This window comes from Eschscholzia californica, unplaced genomic scaffold, assembly GCF_041429995.1.
Source record: "Eschscholzia californica isolate CP2 unplaced genomic scaffold, dmEscCali1.0.p SCAF_2, whole genome shotgun sequence".
Lineage (NCBI taxonomy): Eukaryota > Viridiplantae > Streptophyta > Magnoliopsida > Ranunculales > Papaveraceae > Eschscholzia > Eschscholzia californica.
In genome coordinates this window covers 60,045,912-60,065,616 of record NW_028238309.1, presented here as the reverse complement: position 1 = coordinate 60,065,616, position 19,705 = coordinate 60,045,912, and the positions used below count along the sequence as shown (strand labels likewise).

Here is a 19,705-nt window from a genome sequence, read left to right as displayed (position 1 = left end):
CACTTTTGTTATTCGACAAAAAAAAAAAAAAAAAAAAACTTTGAAAAGAGAAGTATTAACAATTAGGTAACATAATTCTAATCATCTTTCTCTTCCTCCTTTCCATGTTATTAGAATTGTAACTGACAGGTTGTGAAACTTCCTTGTGTAGTTTGATATTTAAGGGTAACATAACCCCATTTTTCCTCAAGTCTGGTTTTGAGTGTTAAATACACATATAACCCCATCTTAGGTTTTGTACTGAAACAAGTCAATATTGCATAAGGTAACAATGAAAAGAAAAATAGAATGAAAAGAAAACCAAAATCTTAATATAATAGAGTTCTCTATTTTTTACATTTGAATTTCAAGAAATATAAACTCTTTTGGAGCAATTTTCAATTGTTTTTTTCTCCCTATTAGTATTCTCAAAACTAATCTTCATCCGAAAGACCGAAACCATTCAGAAATTTCGCTTCTTAAAGTTTTTTCCATAGATAAAACGCTCTTCTGATGATTCGATCTGCAGACGATCCTTCGGCATAAGCACTGATGGCGTTCAGGAGACTCGTAAATTTCTCACCTTCATCCTATAATTTTAAGAGCATAAATGATCATTTTGTGCTGATCTAGAGAATCGAAAATTTAGAATTTTACAGAGGAAGGTGTACGAACCTCTGGTTTCCTTAAAACAAGATCGGTTGTCGTAAATGGAACCATGTAGAAGGGAAGATCCGATCGCAAAGTCACCTGCGGATTTTGCAGTATATATATTGTGAGGACATTGTGAAAAGAGAAAATAATTATTATGGAAGATAAATGAGATGAGAACAAGTTTACCAAGTTCTTGCTTAAGATAGCTTGATCGGCATTTGATATCAAGGTCTGAAAAATAGTAAACGTGAGAAAGAGAATGTATATTATAATTGTTAACGATGTTGCAAAATGAAAAATTTAATCGTTAGTCTGTTACCTTTCTTATGCGCTCCTCCTCTACTTGATCGACACACTCCAGCAAGTTCTCCAAAGTACCTACCAATTTATGTAAATGATTCAATAATGTAATGATGATCGTTACGGAAGCACCACCATCTTTCTCGTATATCTATATATATATATACCAAATTACTTATCGAGATTTCGAATCAGAAGACGAAAGCATACCAAATCTAGTGATCAACTTTAGAGCATGTACATCCCCAATACCGTCGACTCCTGCATATTCGATACCATTTAGCTGGTCTTTATGATCATCAATATTTGATCCATTAGTTTATTACCTAAATTTAAGCCCAGAAAGGAACTGAACCTGGAATGTTATCACTTTTGTCACCGGTGAGTGAGGCCATGTCGATAAACTGGGAAGGCTTCAGAGCTCCATATCTTTTTGCAAAGTCCTCCAGTCCAAATGACACCATCCTAGGTAGCAGCAATCATATCTCATAAGCCCCAACTCCGAAGGCGAAAACAAATTTCTTTAAATAGTCAAATACTATGTTTGCTTGGACGAACAGAAACTCCTTCGTCAGAGTCTTGCCCAATCTCAAGGAAATTTAGGTCCAAAAGTCAATTGAATAGCTTGGACTAATTTGAAATAAAATATGCAAGGATGTATGATCAAAAACTGAATTGAAATATAAGAAATCGTAATAATTTACTTCGCTCGTGTTTGAATGATCTCTTTTGAACAATGAAGAGATTAGACCCAATAACAATATACTAAGTTATCAAGACACTAACTCTGATCCACGTGAAGCAATTCGAAGAAGCCGTAATGATGGTGATATAATCTGAAAGAAATCTTTGTCAGGGGAGACAACTCGTACCTGTGATGAACAATGTCAGCATCAGTACATTACATATATATTACCTATATATGTATATATATATATATATATATATATATATATATATATATATATATATATATATATATGCAACCTACATGTGGCCCATTTATTGCATACAATCTCCCAAAAAGCATAGTGCTCCATTAAACTAAATTTCCCTTGAGCTTCTTACCGTATCTAGGTTTAGTTAAAAATTACCAAAATTTCGAAGAGAATCACAAAACCAATGCATTTATATGCACTTAAAATGCCCAAAGTTTCTCCGAGAATCAAGATGACAAAATCATCGAAGAAAACTACCTTAAAACCAGCAGAAACACTATTTACAGCCAAAGTTCCGATTACATCATCAGCTTCAACACCTGGCACCTGGTTTTAAGTTCACTTGTCAGTTTCAAGAACAGTTTGTTTTAAATGGTTATTATAGCTCAACTATAAGTCTATAAGACCAAGGAATGAAATTTCGGTTTCGGTGGAAATTTCGGTCGGTCCAAAAGTGGAAACGTTTCGTAGAAATGTTTCGGTCAGTGTGGAAATCTTACAAATCTACAGAAATGATAGAAATATGATGCAATTATGTATAACAAGATTATTAAACCATAATGAAGCATAAAAATGATGTTTAACATTATCTATTAGTTTGAGGGAGTATTAACAATTACACAGTTACTTCCGGGGATAAATTGAATAATTTTTTGGCTATAACACCCAAAAGATAACATTCTTACTAATAATAATTAACAAACTATGTTAGTTTGAGAAGGTATCATTAATTACACAGTTATATTAGAGGTGTTACTAAGATAAAACCAATTTAGGCAGTTAAGTCAAGTCGTAAATCATTCAAATAGATTTAAAAACCATGGAAAACATAACATAAAAATCAAAAAAGATCTAAGAGAAATGAAGATGAAAAGGACGAAGAAATGGATATTTTTCTAGTATTAGTTTCTCTGATTTTTTTGCTAGACTTCTACTATGTCGGTCGAAATTTCCATCATGTCGGTGAAATTTTCGATATTTCCCACAACTTCGGTGGAAATTTCGATCATGTCGGTGGAAACTATGCAGGAAATAGTTGTAAGTGTTATTTCGTGCACCTAATCTCATTGTAGGAAACGTTTCGCGAAATTTCGGTGAAATTTCGAGAAGTTTCATTCCTTGTATAAGACTATAAGTTCCAATTACCTCAATTACTTGGATAGCCATAGCCTTGATTGAAGCTTTCAAATACTGAAGTCCCTGAACTACCGTATCAGGTGTAGGATCACGGTGACCCTTGTAAGCTGGATACAAGGTGTGACGAAAGTTCAAGCCTTCAAAAAGTGCAAACAGAACAGTTAGCCACAAAATCAAGTTATCCTCCTTAAATAGATTGTTCAGTCTTTCAAAAAGAAAAAATACACTATGTCCAAAAGTCATATAACAAAAAAGTAGGTTTGAGACGAAAGCAAGAGGAACCTTTTTCTATTTCTTGAAGAAAGAAAAAGAAAGAAATCATCGGATACACTCATTTTAAGGATTATTCCGATCCATTCGTGCTCTGTTCGGATATAGCTAACACAAATCTGCAAATTATTTTTGTTCTTTCTTTTCCCAGCAATCGGAATAACATTTAATATGTCTATACCCGACTACCCAACCACACTGACAATTCCAAAAACCTCTGGTACTACCTTAGAGTTATCCAAACGCCAATAGGAAAAAAAATACAACAAATCAAAATCGTACCTTTTGCTTTATAATTTTCTGTGTACGGAACAGAACTACGACCAAAAGGAACTCCTGAAAAGAAAAGTTTTTCTGCTCAAATTTTACTTGAAATACATCTCCAGACACCGAAAACCCAAATCTCTCCAAATAATTCTCTCCGACTCCAAAGAATTGACCCGCCCACACTAATCACAGACTCACAGTTCACTCCATATGATTATCTAGATCACCTAGATATAAGATCAAATGGGCGAAAAAAAATCATAAAGCGCATGTCCTTGAGTCCTTCTACAAGAATATACTCTCAAATAGTCAAATTACTTCTTAGAGAAGTATAATATGTTTGATGAACTCAATGAGTAAAGGCTACTAAAGCGAAAGACAAATGCACGCAAAAACGCAAAATGACAGAAGCGAAATTAGAAGAGCCAAGACTAAAACTAGTCGACCAGTGCAAAACACCTAAAGCCCATGTATTGAGAGCATCTGAGAATGTAATAATTTCTATAACGTACAATAAATCTCTGACAACTCTGGGAGTGGGGAAAAGATTTCATATCGAAAGCGAACGTGTAATCACGATCCTAAACCCTGGGAAGATTAATTAGTTTAAAAGCCACTACTGCACTGAATTTCTCCTAATTACGTTTCTTTCCTTCTTTTTCTTTTCCCCTTATTTGAGGGTTAATTTCTTTTAACAGGGGCAGTTGAAACAAATTCCATGATCTAATGAAACCATAAAAACTACATCCTCAATTTCGAACAGAAATCCGAAGTGTTGAAAATTTAAAAATCCTACTCAAGGCATGTACCAAAGCTCGAGCATGTCTTTTTCCAAGCTCAGCCAAATTGGATTTCATTGAGCAAGAATGACCAAATAGAAATTACAGTTCAAAATTTGAACATAGAAGAATCAATTAGACAGGAGACCCACAATTGTAGCAAAGTAGGTGACATCCTCGGTTATGATCCTATTAGGTGGAAAACTCTAATCATGAACACTAAGGAAAAGGAGAAAAAAGTAAATAAAATAATAAAACAGAAAGGAGATAACCGGACAAATATTGTTACCGACATAGATATCTCACCATCATGGTCGAACACCACCTGCATCGAGAAAATGGTTATCAGACACCAACTTAGAACTACTGAGTGAATGTTATTAAGGCAAGATTAGCATACAAACACCAATAAAATTGAAGGTCAAGAGATTTAAGTAAGGGCAAAACTTCTTTTAGGATGACAACAGCTACCAAGTATCAACTACCAAGTACATCTCATACTAAGTTATGGTGAACATAAATTGGTTGAAGAAGAAATTTAAAGTACATTACATTAGGTTATGATGATCTTAAACTGGCCGGCATACATTTTTTAAACTTAAAAACTGGTTGAAATACTTCAAGTCTAAAATAGAATAATAGGGTTTAAATTTCAAGTATTATCTCTTTCTCTTGTTCAGAGCAATAGTATATTATAACCTATCTAAGCCAGAGTATAATTAACTTATCGCTCACGGCAATATAATTGACTAACCAAAAGACATGATGAAACTTGCTTCAAGTCTCACCATGAAGCAAATTCATTAAAACCAAACATGAGAAGGAACTAATTCAAGTAAAACAAATTCATTTTAAGGTAAAAAAGGCAAATGACATTTCGATAATAAGAAAATAAAGAAATGGTAATACTTGATAAATGCACCAGATTAATTTGCAATTGAGATAAGAGGAAAGGCTTACCGCAACATGAGAAGGAACTAATTCAAGTACATCAATAATCTGGAAAAATATAATGGATGTCAGTAGTGGCAAAAATAGTAATGTTCACAACTTAATTGAAGCAATGACTTCAGCGAATATATTTACATGAACTCATCTAATTTGAAAGTTGAGCTAACTAGATATTGGTCTCTCTGGAACTCGGGGAAGGAAACTTCGAAATTATCGTCCAGACAATGACATTGTCCAAAAGCATGAACTAAAGCCTCAGTTTACGATTCAAGCTATAGGAGTAGCGGATTACTTACAAGGGATAAAGCTGTGAATATTGTCAAGACCCAGTCCCCATTCCCATCAGCATTTGCATAATGCCCATGGTGCAACTTGGCTAATCATGGTCACAGAACACAAAATCCAATTGTAACTTGTAAGTATTGAAAAAAATTAGGGAAAAAATGAAAGAAAAATACAGAAGCAAACTAGATACACTAACTTCAAATCCTGCTTCTACACAAAAAAAGGTAAACGGCACTATTCACTAGAAATATTATATATCCACTATTGGAAGTGTAGTAGTATTATGAGATAACCACAAAGATATCCTGTTGCATACTGATAAGCCTTAACTCAAACCTTGTTCGCTACAGATGTACCAATTACCTTGTAATTGTTTATCAAGTAGGTCCAAATATCTATATATGATGAGAACTTTCATGAGACTCTTAGTTAAGAGTTATAGTGAACCCAAAACCACAAATCAAATGTTCCATCAAAATACCATTTAAAACGTTCTAAGGAAGGTACTATTATACATTAAATGCAGTAACAAAAGATACCTAGCATCTTGTAGTAAGCTCTATACATGATCGATGTACCATCAATGAGCATAACTCGCCCATTAGAAGTATCAAGATTGACGTCTCTTTCACTAGACTTGGCTAAATCAGTAGTCGTTACTTGGAGTAATGTTTGTTCGACTGTTGAAGACGCGTTGAGATCACCATGAGTAGTCGTTGCATGAGTAACTCCTGATAAATCTGATTCCAACCCAATAGATAAGGCGGAGTAAGGCTGAAAATAAGCATAGAGAAAACATTATCTCATGAATCAGAGAACGTCGTCCTAGTGTCCAACAGTCCATAAAACAGTAACAAGACATCAAATATAAGAAATGGATAAAAAGGGAAGGTGCGTAAGCCGAAAATACCTTTCTAGACACTGTGAATGTACATGGAAGGAACCAACTCTTCTGCTTATTACACAAGCTGTATTCAACCCTATGAGGTATGGACAAGCTCCTACCCAAGTGATAACAACTCCTCCACAAAGAGTGAATGTGATAATTCGGTAACCGAAAGCATGCCATATTCATATCATTTTGCTTTATCACCGAGCTCTTTTCGTGTCGATAATCATAGTATAAACCTACAAATTATGCTAAACAATTTAACAAAATAATGGGTATCAAGCTTAAAAATAGATTGAGATAAAAACCGAGATTTATATGAATAATATCCAAATAGGAACTAAGAACACAAAATTTATAGAAATTTATTGATACCCACAAGATTAAATGGCTGATAATATGATATGAAGAGAAGTTGAACTTATTCAAACTATGACTGAACTATTTACTACAACACTCTGAGTTCTGTCTCAAAATCCTTTCTTGTTTCAAAGAAATTGCAACAAATAGAAATAGGGTTTTATCATTACCTGAAATTGATAGAGATTACAAGTTTTTCCGTTTGAATGAACGGAAAAATTACCGCCGGCGAAAACAATGGAAGCAGAATCCCCTTCTCTATCCGCTTGTTTCTTTTTTTTTTTTTTTTTTTTTGTTGAAATATCCGCTTGTTTCTTGTTAGATAAGAAGCTCCCTCTTAGAAACATTTCACAATATGTATTTCTGCCGCCACTTTATTTTCTTACACCTTGCTTACACAGTGATGGTGTAACTTCAAGTGGTCTAAGATTGGGGCGGGATAAGGCCCATTGGCCCAAGCCCACCCCCGCAGGCACCCGTGAGGCCGTGACAGAATGAGGTAGATGGCACCCGGTTACGGGTCGAGCCTGTCTGGCCTACTGAAATTAGTGGGTTGGGCACGGGTATGAGGTCCTTGTCGAGGCTCATGGCTATGGTTGCATGTCTATCTGTCCACCCTAATACATCATATCTGCCTCGCGATATATACCACTTGTTATAACTTGGGAAAGATCTTATAATCTAAACGGGTGAGTGACATCGTGACGACATCCACTCGATCTAGGCCAGCCAGAGTGAAGAGGTATGGCGCGGCGCCTCTTACCCCTTCTGACTTTCTAACCTATAACTATCCACATTATTAGCTATAAACATTCGCAACAACCTCCATCGAGGTCTGATCCACGCCTCAATTAGTATGTCTAAAGTAGACATTGAGACAGTTGCAACAACAAGCTTCTCGGCCCCGTTAGCAAATGCCATTTGCCAATCGTAAGCCTAGCCGAACCTATTGATGTTCATAGAATGTGACAGACACTCTCTAAGTTGTGCTTACAGCATCATGTAGAACGAGTCCCTCCTCATTGCCTATAATGGCTCAAAGCCTGCAATGGTGGCATCAAACGCCCGGAGCCTCCACACTTTTATTTTGTCTGAAGATCGAAAATCATCTAACTCAAACTTTTTAACTTAGAAATCTCTTTAATGAATGCTACTCGCATACATTGTTGGGGCCAAAATGACATTATAGTTTAATATTGGGGGCAAATTTTATTCCTAAAAGCCACAAAAGCCTTTGAGCCCCACAAAACATTATCTGAAGGCAGGGGAGATACCTAATGAAAGTACGTTGATGAGCATTGATGTGGCGTGAAAATGCCACATTTAGGTCACTTAACTTTGATGAGTTAGTTCTTTTCGAGTTTTATTTCTAATTATTTATGTGTTTTCATTGCTAGGTAGTTTATTTGGGGTTTGGCGCGTAATTCGGAATAAAGAGAGCGAATTATCACATTTTCATCTTATGCGGCAAAATGGAAGAAAAGAGGACCAGGGGTATTTTGGTCTTTTTGGTCAATATCAGAAGTCAAACAACAAGTGAGGTCAATGACGAGTCCGACGGTGAAAACGGAAGTCGATTCGGAGTTCGGACGGAAAAGTTGTGAATGAAAGAAGCCGAGGTTCGGTCTTGAAACGAGGATTCTATGAAAACACTCCCTTGCTTTAGAAAGAAGCCCAACCCAAGAGCCCAAAGAGGAAGAGAACAATAGAGATTCTATGGGCACCCTTTTTGGTCCAAGTCAAGAGTCTTTAATGATGGACAAAGTCAAGGGTTTGAAGTAGTCTAAAGACTTAGTCAACTTGACTAAGTCTAGGGTTTTTATTCAAGTTGGACACTATTCATCATCTTCTTGACCAAGGAACACTACACAAGTCTTGAGAGAGAGAAAAGCTAGGGTTTTAAAGTTCTTGGTGTTCTTGGAAGTTTGAATCTTGGTTGAAGAGAGGGAAAGAGAGAGAAGGAGTCGGCCAAGCTAGGCCGGCCATCACCAAGGCCGGCCAAAGCTTGGCCGACCAAGTCGCCGGTATGAGAAGCCGTCGGGCAGCAGCTAAGGACGTGAGGGCAGCAGCTCCGGCAGCAGCTCGATCTCTCCTAGGCACGGTATTCTTCACGAATCTAGCACGGGACGAGCATGGCAGGAGCACGGGCAGCATCATTTTGGCCGGAACTTTCACTTCCATGGCCGGATCTTACCTCCTTCTTTGCCGAGATTTTCTAGTTTTTCCCGCCATCATTTAGGCCGGAAAACTTAGGGCTTTTGCTTCCAACATCTTTGTCTTGCTTTCCTTAGTGTTTGATTTGGTTTTGGTGGTAAAATCTTAGAGAGAGAAAGCTTGGTGAAGCTTTAATGGTGGATGTTGTCTAAAGGAAGAAGATGATATTGTTGCTAAAGGGACCCTGGTTTTTTACTAAGGGAACACCTAATTTACACTGTTAAGGGGAAATAAGAGCTTTGCTAAGGGGAGATCGGCTGCACCTATATACCAACATTTTCCGACGATCCTAGCCTCGAGCCATATTGAAAAAGGGGGATTTCTCATCATCTTCTTTTCATTTATTACTTATTCACCATGTTAGCTAAATCAAGTGTGTCGATTATGAGATGAAATGCGATGAATTTGAGATTGTGTTTGTGATAATTTAATGTGTTTGATAATAAATTGATGTTCTCTTATTTCGATTACTTGTTTCAATCGTTTTTCATGTGTCTTATCAAGTACTTCGCATAGTTAATCAATTAGGCAATGTGATCGATGATTCGGCTTTACTCGTTTAGGAAGTTTATTTGACTAAGTATTATCTCCGGACATACGTAGTGCTTATGAACATCCACCTTAGGAATCGAGACTAGGTTTGTATCAATCCATTCGATTAGACCGTACATAGTTGTAGGTTCACCACATCGGATTCCCGGACCTCGACACTTCTCTCACTTGTTGTTCCCGACTCTTGTTCCTCCGAATTCTTCTCTCAAATCTCTCTCGCCCTCTTATATTGATATCTTAGTTTGTTTTACTTACCTTATTTTCTTATTGCTTATTCGATTATAAACCCCCTCGTTTACCTTGTTTCTTTCTAATTCTTGTCTAAGTAAGTCTTTAATCTCTAAATCGACGGATAAAATCCTTCGATATCTAAACTACCTTCCTATCCTTGGATCGACTCCGGCTTTGCCGGTTACTACTTGATACCTCCGCTTGGGTGTGTAACCTTTTCGGGTGCATCAAGTTTTTGGCGCCGCTGCCGGGGATAGGTCTAGTAGTTTGGAGATCGTTTGTCGTTTTTGTTCATTAGTTTAGTGTTACTTATTTACTTAGACGTTTTCTTTGTTCATTTTTCCTAGTTTATTTTTATTCTTTTTGTTTTCTCGAAGGTACTCATCCAAGGAGCTTTAAAGGACGAAAGCAAACAAGATTGGGGATAAAAATAAAGAGACAAGAATAGGGAAGAGGATCAAATTGTGGTAACAAACGCCACCTCTAGTATCGTTCCCTAACCTTTGCCTATTTGAGCGGCTTAAGTGCATTTGCATCTTGTCTATTATTGATAGTACTAGTTGAATTGAACACTTGTGATTGCTTGCATTTTGCTTTAATTGTGCTTCAATGGATGTTTATGGGAATGATAGTTGGAATGATGGGTATGAGGTTCATCGACCACTCAAAAGTCTTAGAGACTACCTTGAACCTAATATGGCTAGCATACCTTCATGCATCATATTCATGAAAGTACGTTGATGAGCATCATCACCAAATCTCTCTCCACAAATGTCTCCCTATCTTTCTCAATCATAACATTTATGTCCCCAATCCACTTCTCTGTCCTTTGAATAGACAATTCAATTAAAGAATAAATCTTGATTACTGGCATCACCCCGAGATCCCTAGATCTCATGCGAGTAGTCGGAGATAACGGACCCCTGGCCTTTTCGCAGGGATTGTGATTCATCACATCTAGATCTTCAGCCTTGATCTCTTCTTTCTTCTTCCTTTCCTCTCTCTTCTTATTTTCTTTTCTTTGTTCCTACTCTTTGCTACCCTCCCACTAATCTCTACTCTTATTCGTTTTTCTTTTCCTTCATCTTTCTTTTATAATCAAATTTTAATTTTAACTCACCTTTAGTTTTTCTTTGCTTTGTATGCTTCTTCTGTTTTAAATCTTCTGCAGGTGGATTGCCGGTCATCGTTGCTGGTTAATGGTGTGATAGAGAAGAAGGGGGTTTCAATTAGGATCATCAATACGTCATTTCTTTTGCTTGCGGACACACGTGGCATTCATACTCCAATATGGAAATCTCTACATGCAAAAGTCGATTTTTGGGAATACACCACAACCTCATCCCAAGAAGGAAAGGAAACTTCACAATTTCCATTACAGTGCAAGGAATACCAGGGGTCTTCAAAAGTGGATTCATGGGAAACAGGGAAGGAATTCAGATATTCCTCAGCCGTCAACGCACCATTATCTATGTCGAACACGTCGCGCATAATGTTTGGGCTGCATGCACTATAATCATCAATGTGAGCTCAACTTCAAACCCACACGCTAACCTGGATATGGATAACCCAGCTTCATCATCATCTCATCCTCCCTCCTCAACCACATTTCCACCCCAAAACTCTGAAACTTCCATCCAAAATCAAAACATCACACCTTTGGTAGAAACACAGCTTGTTCATCAAATGGAAAAACAACTGAATATTCCCAACAGAGAAGAACCCGAAGTCTTTCTTCCTAAAAAGCTCACCCAAATAGAGAATACACTAAATATAGAAAGAAAGCTTATAGGCAGAATTTGCAGTCATCACTTCATTCCTCTCTACAAAGTGCAAAATCAATTAAAAAGGAAATGGGAAGTTTCTTTCCCTTTCAAGGTGGAACCCATTCCAAACAGGTTAAATTGTTTTATTTTTACCTTTCAAGTTGAAAAAGATAAAATCAGAGTCTTACAAAACAAACCTTACATCATCCTGGACTTCTTCTTGGTTCTCCATAGCATGCATGAGGATACTAACCCTGCTACAGCTCCTCTTAACTGTGACATCTTCTCGGTAGTTTTATCTCATATCCCCCCTTGCCTACAATTCGAGTCAGACCTTAGAGTCATAGCCAGTCCTTTAGGACATGTCCTTCGTTTTAACCCTCCACAATGGACGACTCTTACAGATAACAAAATAAAGGTGGATATCGTTTGGGACGTCTCTAAAGCTTGTCCCACTGGTACAACTGTTCGGCTTGAAGGTGATTCAGTGAGAATCCCTTACAGATTCTACCCATTTCCCAAATCTACATGCTTGTATTGTAGAATTATTGATCATTCTCCCCATCCTTGTCAGCTTCTTGATGAAATCCCAGAAAATGCACAGACAGTGACTGTAGGCACTCCACTCCCAGTTACCTTAGCTTCACTCCTAGCAAGTATAACCCCACCCCAAAAGTCTCAAACTGTTACTAACCTTCCCAAGACTAGACCCGGTAAAATTATCTCTGAAGGCACCACAGTCATAACCCCAAAACCACTCCCAGTTACCAACCCGAAGCATCTTCCAGATACTAACCAGAAAATATCCCCAGCAGTCACTCGTTCTTCAAAAAATCCCACCAAAAATCCACCCTCCAAAATCTCCCCATCATGGACGAAACAGTTTCTTAAACAGAGTTCAAATCCAAACCAGGTAAAGGCCAACACCGGAATCCACATCCAAGAACCTGTAGATGATCATAAACCCCACAACCCACCCATGCAAAATATCAAGGACAAAGGGAAAGCAAAAGTCATAAATGATACCACTCAAAATGGTTCAAGGGAAAAGAGGAAACAAGCAGTAGATGAATCAACTGTGAGAGCTACATATTTTGAAGACTCAGACTCCTTTTTGGAAGGTTTAGATTCCTTTTGGAAAAAATTCAGACAGGATAAGAACTTTGATGCTATTAACCACATCAGGGTTAATGATTATGGTCTTCACCCCTTTTCTGCAGATGAGAGAACAAATATAGACATTACTCTATCAGAAAAGGATCCTCTTCCGGATATCCCAAGCAGATTTCCAGATGATATTGATTTCGATCATGTTTTCGATTTTACCAAAAATACACTTGATCAACAAAAGGAACAGAGGAAAATCAAAAAATACAAAGTTCATCTATCCCATCAGCCTCAGCAACAAATTATTCAATCAGGAATTCATGTTTCCTCCTCAGACTCTGCTGTTACTAACATTGAAGGGAACCAAGTGAAGCAGATCCAAGATTTGAAACTACCCTCTTCGTCCACATCACATCCAGCAGCAGATGACATATCTGGCAATCCACCAGCCTCAAATCATCAGGTAATTCAAAATTTGATCACTCTTTCTCTTAACTTATCTTGTTTGTTTATTTTTAGTTCTCTCTTTAAACTGTACTATTTTCTCAATATGAATACTGCTTATCCTCTCTCAGCCCTTAGTTGGAACTGTCAAGGACTAGGACCAAAAATCACTAGGCATCATCTCAGACAATTAGTTCAGAAGCATAAACCTGATTTACTCTTTCTTTCTGAAACTAAGCAAAGTAATAGTTTTGTGACCTCTATTCTAAATCAAAATGGTTACAACAATGTCATACTTCAATCCCCTGTAGGACTAAGTGGAGGCCTAGTTTTAGCCTTTACTGACTCTTTACAAATTCACATTGTTCATCAAAATCAATCCTGGATTCACATAACTGTTAAAACTATGTTTTCTCCTAATATGCTATCCATGATTTTTGTTTATGGAGATCCTAATAGCAATAGTAAAAGAGCCTTCTGGCAAGATTTTAAAAATGTCTGTGGTAAAAATTTAGATTTTAATCTCCCATATTTAATCATAGGAGATCTTAATCTGGTCTTTCATCCTCATGAGAAACAAGGAGGAAATCAACTTTCTATATCCCAAATCCACCAATTGACCTCTCATTTGTTGGACTTGAACTTTATGGAAGTCCCTTATCTAGGCTCTAAATTCACCTGGACAAACAATAAGAACCCTCCTGGTCTAGTTCAGCAACTTCTAGATAGGGCCTTAGCATCTCCCTCTTGGTTTGATTATTTCCCTGAATCCTTAGTTACAAACCTTCCAAGATTGGGCTCTGATCATAACCCCATCTTGCTGACTACTATTGCTTCTCAGGAAAAGAAAACCAAGTGTTTCAGATACAATCCAGACTGGAATAAGGACCTTGAATGCACTTCCATCATTCAGGACTTATGGAACAAACTTTTTGATATATCTCCTGCTCTGTTGGTCCATGATAAACTTATGCTTCTTCAGCCCCTACTTAGTAAATGGAACACCTATCACTACAATAATCTGGTACATCAAATAGCAAGCTCAACCAACAAACTGGAACAATGTCAGAATAGAGATCAAGCTATTATTTTTCAAAAAGAACTAAATACTCTACTAGCTGAGCAAGAATCTCACTGGAAAAGAAAATCTAGAGATAACATCATCACCCTAGGAGATAGAAACACCAAATATTTTCATGCTCTGGCTTCATCCAGGAGAAGAAATAATCAAATAAAAGGTCTCAAAGATACTAATGGAAATTGGTTGATAGAAAACTCAGATATGCAAGATTGCTTAGCAGAACACTTCACTCAACTCATGTCCACTACAAATCCACCCACAGATGTCAGCATTACCTCTCTATTTCAACCTATAATAAACACCCAATCAAATGATAACCTAATTGCAGTTCCCACAACTGAAGAAATATCTCTAGTAGTTCATCACCTTAAGGCAGATAAATCCCCTGGTCCTGATGGATTCTCTGCATCCTTTTTTCATCAACACTGGGATACCATAAAAGAGGATGTTATATCCATGGTACAGGACATTTTTCAAAGTAAAAGGATCCCTCCAGCCATCAACCACAACCACATTGCTCTCATTCCTAAAACAAAAACACCCCAATCCCCTTATGATTTTAGGCCCATCAGTCTCTGCAACACAACATACAAGATTGTCTCAAAATTACTGGCAAATAGGCTAAAGATTCATTTAGATCCAATCATTAGCCCACATCAAAGTGCCTTTGTCCCTGGCAGACAAGGTACAGACAATATTATTATAGCTTCAGAAATTGTCCACTCTATGAAAACCATGAAGGGTAACCAGAAATACATGGGTCTGAAACTTGACATGTCCAAGGCATTTGATAGAATTGAATGGAGTTTCCTCTTAGATATCTTGTCAAACTTGGGATTTTCAGACTCCTTCTGCTCCTTAATACATCAATGTATCTCCACAAATACTTCTTCTGTTCTGCTAAATGGAACTCCAGGTCCAAATTTCAAACCTTCTAGAGGACTTAGACAGGGAGACCCTCTTTCCCCTTATCTCTTCATTATCTGCATGGAAGCACTCAGTAGAATGTTAAATTCTAGTCAATCTCAACATCATATACAAGGCTTCAAAGCTTCAAACTCTTCTCCCATCATTACACACCTCTTCTTTGCAGATGATTGTCTCCTGTTTCTCAAAATGGACATTCCTTCTGTCCATAATCTTTTAAAACTCCTAAACCAATTTGGGTCTGCATCAGGTCAGATGATAAATTTTCAAAAAAGTGGAATCTTCTTTAGTGCAAATGCCCATCACAAGCATTGCAAACTTGTTGCTAGGACTCTAAGAGTAAGAAAAATAAACAAAAATGATCCTTACTTAGGGACTAATATCTTCATAGGCAGAAACAAATCCAAAGCTTTCCTTCCTATCATTGACAAACTACAACAGAAGCTTAGTAAATGGAAGAGCAATCTTCTCTCTCAGGCAGGTAAAGGTGAACTAATCAAATCATCCCTTGCTGCTGTCCCCAGATACCAGATGGCCATTTTTGACATCCCTCAAAATGTTAAGAAGGTCATGACATCTCTTCAGAGAGACTTCTGGTGGGGAAAATCTCCTATGCAGAACAAGATATATTTTAAAAACTGGAATGCAATTTGCAAACCAAAATCCTTGGGAGGATTAGGTTTTAGAAATATTACACTGGATAATATAGCTCTGAGAAGCAAACTTAATTGGACTGCCAGAACCAACCCTCAATCCCCCTGGGTCAATTTCATGAATACCAAATATCCTTCTCATAGAAATTCCAGCAATCAATCCTGGATTAAGAGAACCATTCAAAAAAATCAACCTCTGATTGATGAGCACATTATCTGGGACATTGGAGATGGAACAAATGTCAATATCTGGTCTGATCACTGGATACCAGGAATTACTTCACTAAACATTCCTTCAAACTGTTCTAACTATAATCAGGTCTCTCAGCTAATTAATGGCAATGGGGATTGGGATCAAAACTCTTTAGATGCCCTCTTCCCAGATCACATCCAACAGAGAATTTTATCTCTTCCTCTCAGAGCTTCTGAAGATACTCAAAAGTGGGAACTATCTGTTTCAGGCAAGTTTAGTGTTTCCTCCTATTACAAACATCTCATACATAATCAAAGGAACAGCCAGCCCTCATCTTCTTCAGACTGTTGGAAACCAATTTGGAGAACTAGAGCTCATCCCAGAGTTAAACTTTTTATCTGGAAATTAGCCCAGGACATCCTTCCTGTCAATCTCAAACTATCTAAAATGATGAACATCTCACCAATCTGCCCTCTTTGTGGTATAGCTGAAGAAACTACAATACACTTCTTTCAAGATTGTACTGTCACTAAATGCTTTCTACATCAAGTGCTACCCCTTTCACCACCATGCAGTAACCACCAAAATTTTATCTCATGGTTCAACTATCTTCTCTCTCTTCCCACAGGCACAAACACTTCAAGTACTCTCACACCTTTAGAAACTATTTCCACTGCTCTCTGGCACTTATGGAAGAGAAGATGTGACATCATTTTCAAAGGACATGTAGTGAACTTACCTTCTCTTGTCCAAGAAACTCAAATCTTCATTCATATTCAACAAATTAATCTCAATGATTACCCTCTAACTCTTAACATTCCTCCCTGCTGGCAATCTCCCCCTCCAGGAACAATTAAAATCAATTATGATGCTGCCTATAACTCTAAGACTCACGCATCTGCCCTGGCTTTTGTGGTTCACGATTCTGCAGGTACCCAAATCGCAGGAGAATCAAAAATCTCCTGCAGCAGATCAGTAGATGAGAGTGAGAGTGGAGCTGATTTGATGGGGATCTTTTGGGCAAGAAATCATGGAGTTCGAAAGCTAATTCTGGAAGGCGATTCTCTTAGTCTCAACAATTACTTGACAGGAAACAAGGATCACCTTCATTGGACAGCCACTTATCTTGCTAAAGACATTAAATCTCAAGCTTTACATTTTGAATCTTTAACTTTTGTTCATGTATATAGAAAGTTAAATAGCAAAGCCCATGATGCTGCTATTAACTGTAGGAACTCGGGCATTTCTGTGAAAACTTGCCTTCCTAACTGTCTTTCTCTCCATCATAGCACTTTTGTAACTAACTCTTAATCAATGCTATTTTGTTTCCAAAAAAAAAAAAAAAAAATATCCAAACTTTTTATTGGTCCAATTTTGTTTAATTTGGCCCGCGTTGTTTATTCAAACAATGCCTACAAACTATATGTACAAACAAAGTTTAAATTGTTGGATTAGAAATTCAAGTTTGACTTGATAGAGAACTATGATTTGATAACACTTTCCTTAATAAAACTACCTACTCCTTTCATCTTTTCATGATTCATTTGTCTATTATTTTTTATATTTTGAGTTGTGATAAATACGGCTAACAATGGAACAACATTAGGTCTTCACTTTTGTGTGAAAATCGGCAATTTTAAAAGTGAAAGATGATTATTACTATAATAAATAGATTCAGAAACAATAACAAAATTTTATTAATATAAAATTGATATATCACGAAAAAATACCATTAATAACATTTATTACACCGATTATTATGACTTTTCCACAAAAAAAAAACAAGAATTAATGTGAATATAGTACCATCTGACCACAACTGTAATTATCAACAATCATATACAGGCATATATATGCTCCCAATCCACTTGTTTGTCGTTTGAAGGGAAATTCAACATAGAAAAAATTATATTAATATCAACTCTGCTAGTTTATGTTATCTATTCAAATCATACATAAGAAAATCATAGATATAGTTGGATTAAAGATTCAACTTTGACTTGATAGACAACCATTGTTTTAATGATTTTTTTCACTAGAACTACCTACTCTATTCACATTTTCTTGATTCTTTAAGATCATCTGTCCCTTAGTACTTTGTATTTTCAAGACTGTGAGGAACGTCTAGAATTGTAAAACTACATTTCTATTTTTTTCCAAAACAATATTCAACATAAAGAAACCATTACAACAGGAAAAATCACCATTAATGACATTCATAACGCCAATTACTGTGAGTTTTTCAGTAACAAACAAAGCAATACCATTTCTGAGAAACTAATAAAGCATAACTTGAGCCTTTCGAGCGCAAACAATATCGCCCATCACGAAGAAATGCACTAGGTTGTGAAGTAATATTATGCAGTTGTTTATTTAAGAATAATCTCACGTGGAAAAATATAATTTGGTAACAATAATATAATGTGTAAGTTTTCTCGACTCATTGCTGGTAGATTTTGAATTTGATGACGACAAACTTAACATGATATTTGAGTTAATTAGCTCCGCGAAGAAAAAATGTGATCTACTAATATAGTGTATAAACCATCTTTACTCATTATCAATTGCTTTTGAGTTACATTCCCCTAAATTTAACCGTTTTTACTCTTATATAGCCCAAATATATTAAAATTTTATATGCCTTTGCTCTAACTCTAATTTGATTTATATTATGAACACATCCCACTTTCAGCACACCGTGCAATTTGTGACTGGATTATTTCGACGGCATGAATGCCGCCAAGGAAAGCATTGTTTTTGCACAATTCTTGCGTTCTGTCGAAAATAGTATGCAGTAGCGATATCTTCTCTCCTGCACCGTAGAGATAACATTGATGACGCAACAGGGGGAATCTCACATCCCATGATAGATGCATCATGCATGGAACAATAGTGACCTCTCCTGTATATGCACACACGCGCATACCCTAAGTTCTCCACTTTTTTTTTTTTTGATGAGGGCCTAAGTTCTCCACTTGATAAAAGAATAAGAAAAACAACTAATGAGAAACATTTTTAATATGATTACATGGGTAAGTGGGCAACCATTTCGTTTCTTTTTAATTATATTCCATAGCCACAACTCTTGAGGTTGAACCAACAATATATGATTTAAACCTAATGGTCCTTTTTGTAGGAGCCAAGTAAACTCAAGCACTTAACGGAATCTACCTTTCAACAAAAAAAAAAGTAAACTCGAGCACGGCGTTCCTAATCAAGAATTAGTTGTTTAACCTAAGTATTTGTTTAATAATGCTAAATTGCTATCTTTCTCAGCCACCTTAATGAATATCTCTACCTTTTATAATTCCCCCCACATCTTTTGGTGCTGGTGGAGGTTGGGTGGATTAAGTAATTTGTTAGCTTTCTATTCAAAAAGTTAAGTTGATAGTTGACACTACCCACTCCACACAAAAACAAAACACAAAATCTAAACAAATACAACAAAAATGATCTCAAGTTCAAACCCCTCGTTTTTTGCCTAAGGGGGGTAGTGTAGGGGTGGGAAAAAGATCCGGAAGACCGCTATCCGACCCGTTCGACCGAGATAAAAAGTGTCCATGGACACCCGATGGTCATAACGGTCAGTGTCCGACCGCCCCGAAAGATTTGACGGACGGTCACGGTCGAAATTCTATGTCGAAGGACCGACCGCTAACCGACCGGTACGAGTGGCCGAATAGGTTGACCGACTAAACTGTCCTCATTTTTAGAAGTTGATCGTTGAA

At 36.9% G+C, this 19,705-nt stretch overlaps 2 protein-coding genes across 5 annotated transcripts; one reads left to right on the top strand and one right to left on the bottom strand.

The window, feature by feature from the left end:
• Positions 1-289: 289 nt before the first annotated feature.
• LOC147559773 (5'-3' exonuclease family protein) lies at positions 290-7,208 on the bottom strand. Of its 4 annotated transcripts, none has more exons than XM_086661705.1 (16): positions 6,980-7,208; positions 6,471-6,688; positions 6,100-6,334; positions 5,572-5,651; positions 5,285-5,323; positions 4,631-4,649; positions 3,561-3,614; positions 3,018-3,145; positions 2,130-2,198; positions 1,720-1,805; positions 1,289-1,398; positions 1,144-1,194; positions 953-1,011; positions 820-864; positions 655-729; positions 290-569 (listed from the first exon to the last, which is right to left on the bottom strand). In XM_086661705.1, exons 2-16 carry the CDS (start codon positions 6,633-6,635, stop codon positions 459-461), a joined length of 1,326 nt encoding a protein of 441 aa, XP_086517831.1. In that variant the 5' UTR covers positions 6,636-6,688; positions 6,980-7,208; the 3' UTR covers positions 290-458. The 4 variants fall into 4 exon arrangements, with proteins under 4 accessions (XP_086517831.1, XP_086517832.1, XP_086517834.1 ...); XM_086661706.1 differs by having other exon boundaries at positions 6,471-6,700; positions 6,980-7,154; XM_086661708.1 differs by lacking the exon at positions 3,561-3,614.
• A 4,599-nt stretch (positions 7,209-11,807) lies between these two features.
• Positions 11,808-17,288, top strand: LOC147559772 (uncharacterized). The gene has a single exon (XM_086659215.1). The coding sequence runs from the start codon at positions 11,808-11,810 to the stop codon at positions 17,286-17,288; it is 5,481 nt and encodes a 1,826-aa protein (XP_086515341.1).
• The last annotated feature ends 2,417 nt before the right edge of the window (positions 17,289-19,705 follow it).

Coding starts and splice junctions, on each gene's coding strand:
- LOC147559773 (XM_086661705.1), bottom strand. CDS start 6,635: ATGAATATGGCATGCTTTCGGTTACCGAATTATCACATTCACTCTTTG. Junction 1,806..2,129: donor GTGTTTCTGCTGGTTTTAAG/GTAGTTTTCTTC, acceptor TGTTCATCACAG/GTACGAGTTGTCTCCCCTGA. Junction 1,399..1,719: donor ATTGCTTCACGTGGATCAGA/GTTAGTGTCTTG, acceptor GCTGCTACCTAG/GATGGTGTCATTTGGACTGG.
- LOC147559772 (XM_086659215.1), top strand. CDS start 11,808: ATGCATGAGGATACTAACCCTGCTACAGCTCCTCTTAACTGTGACATC.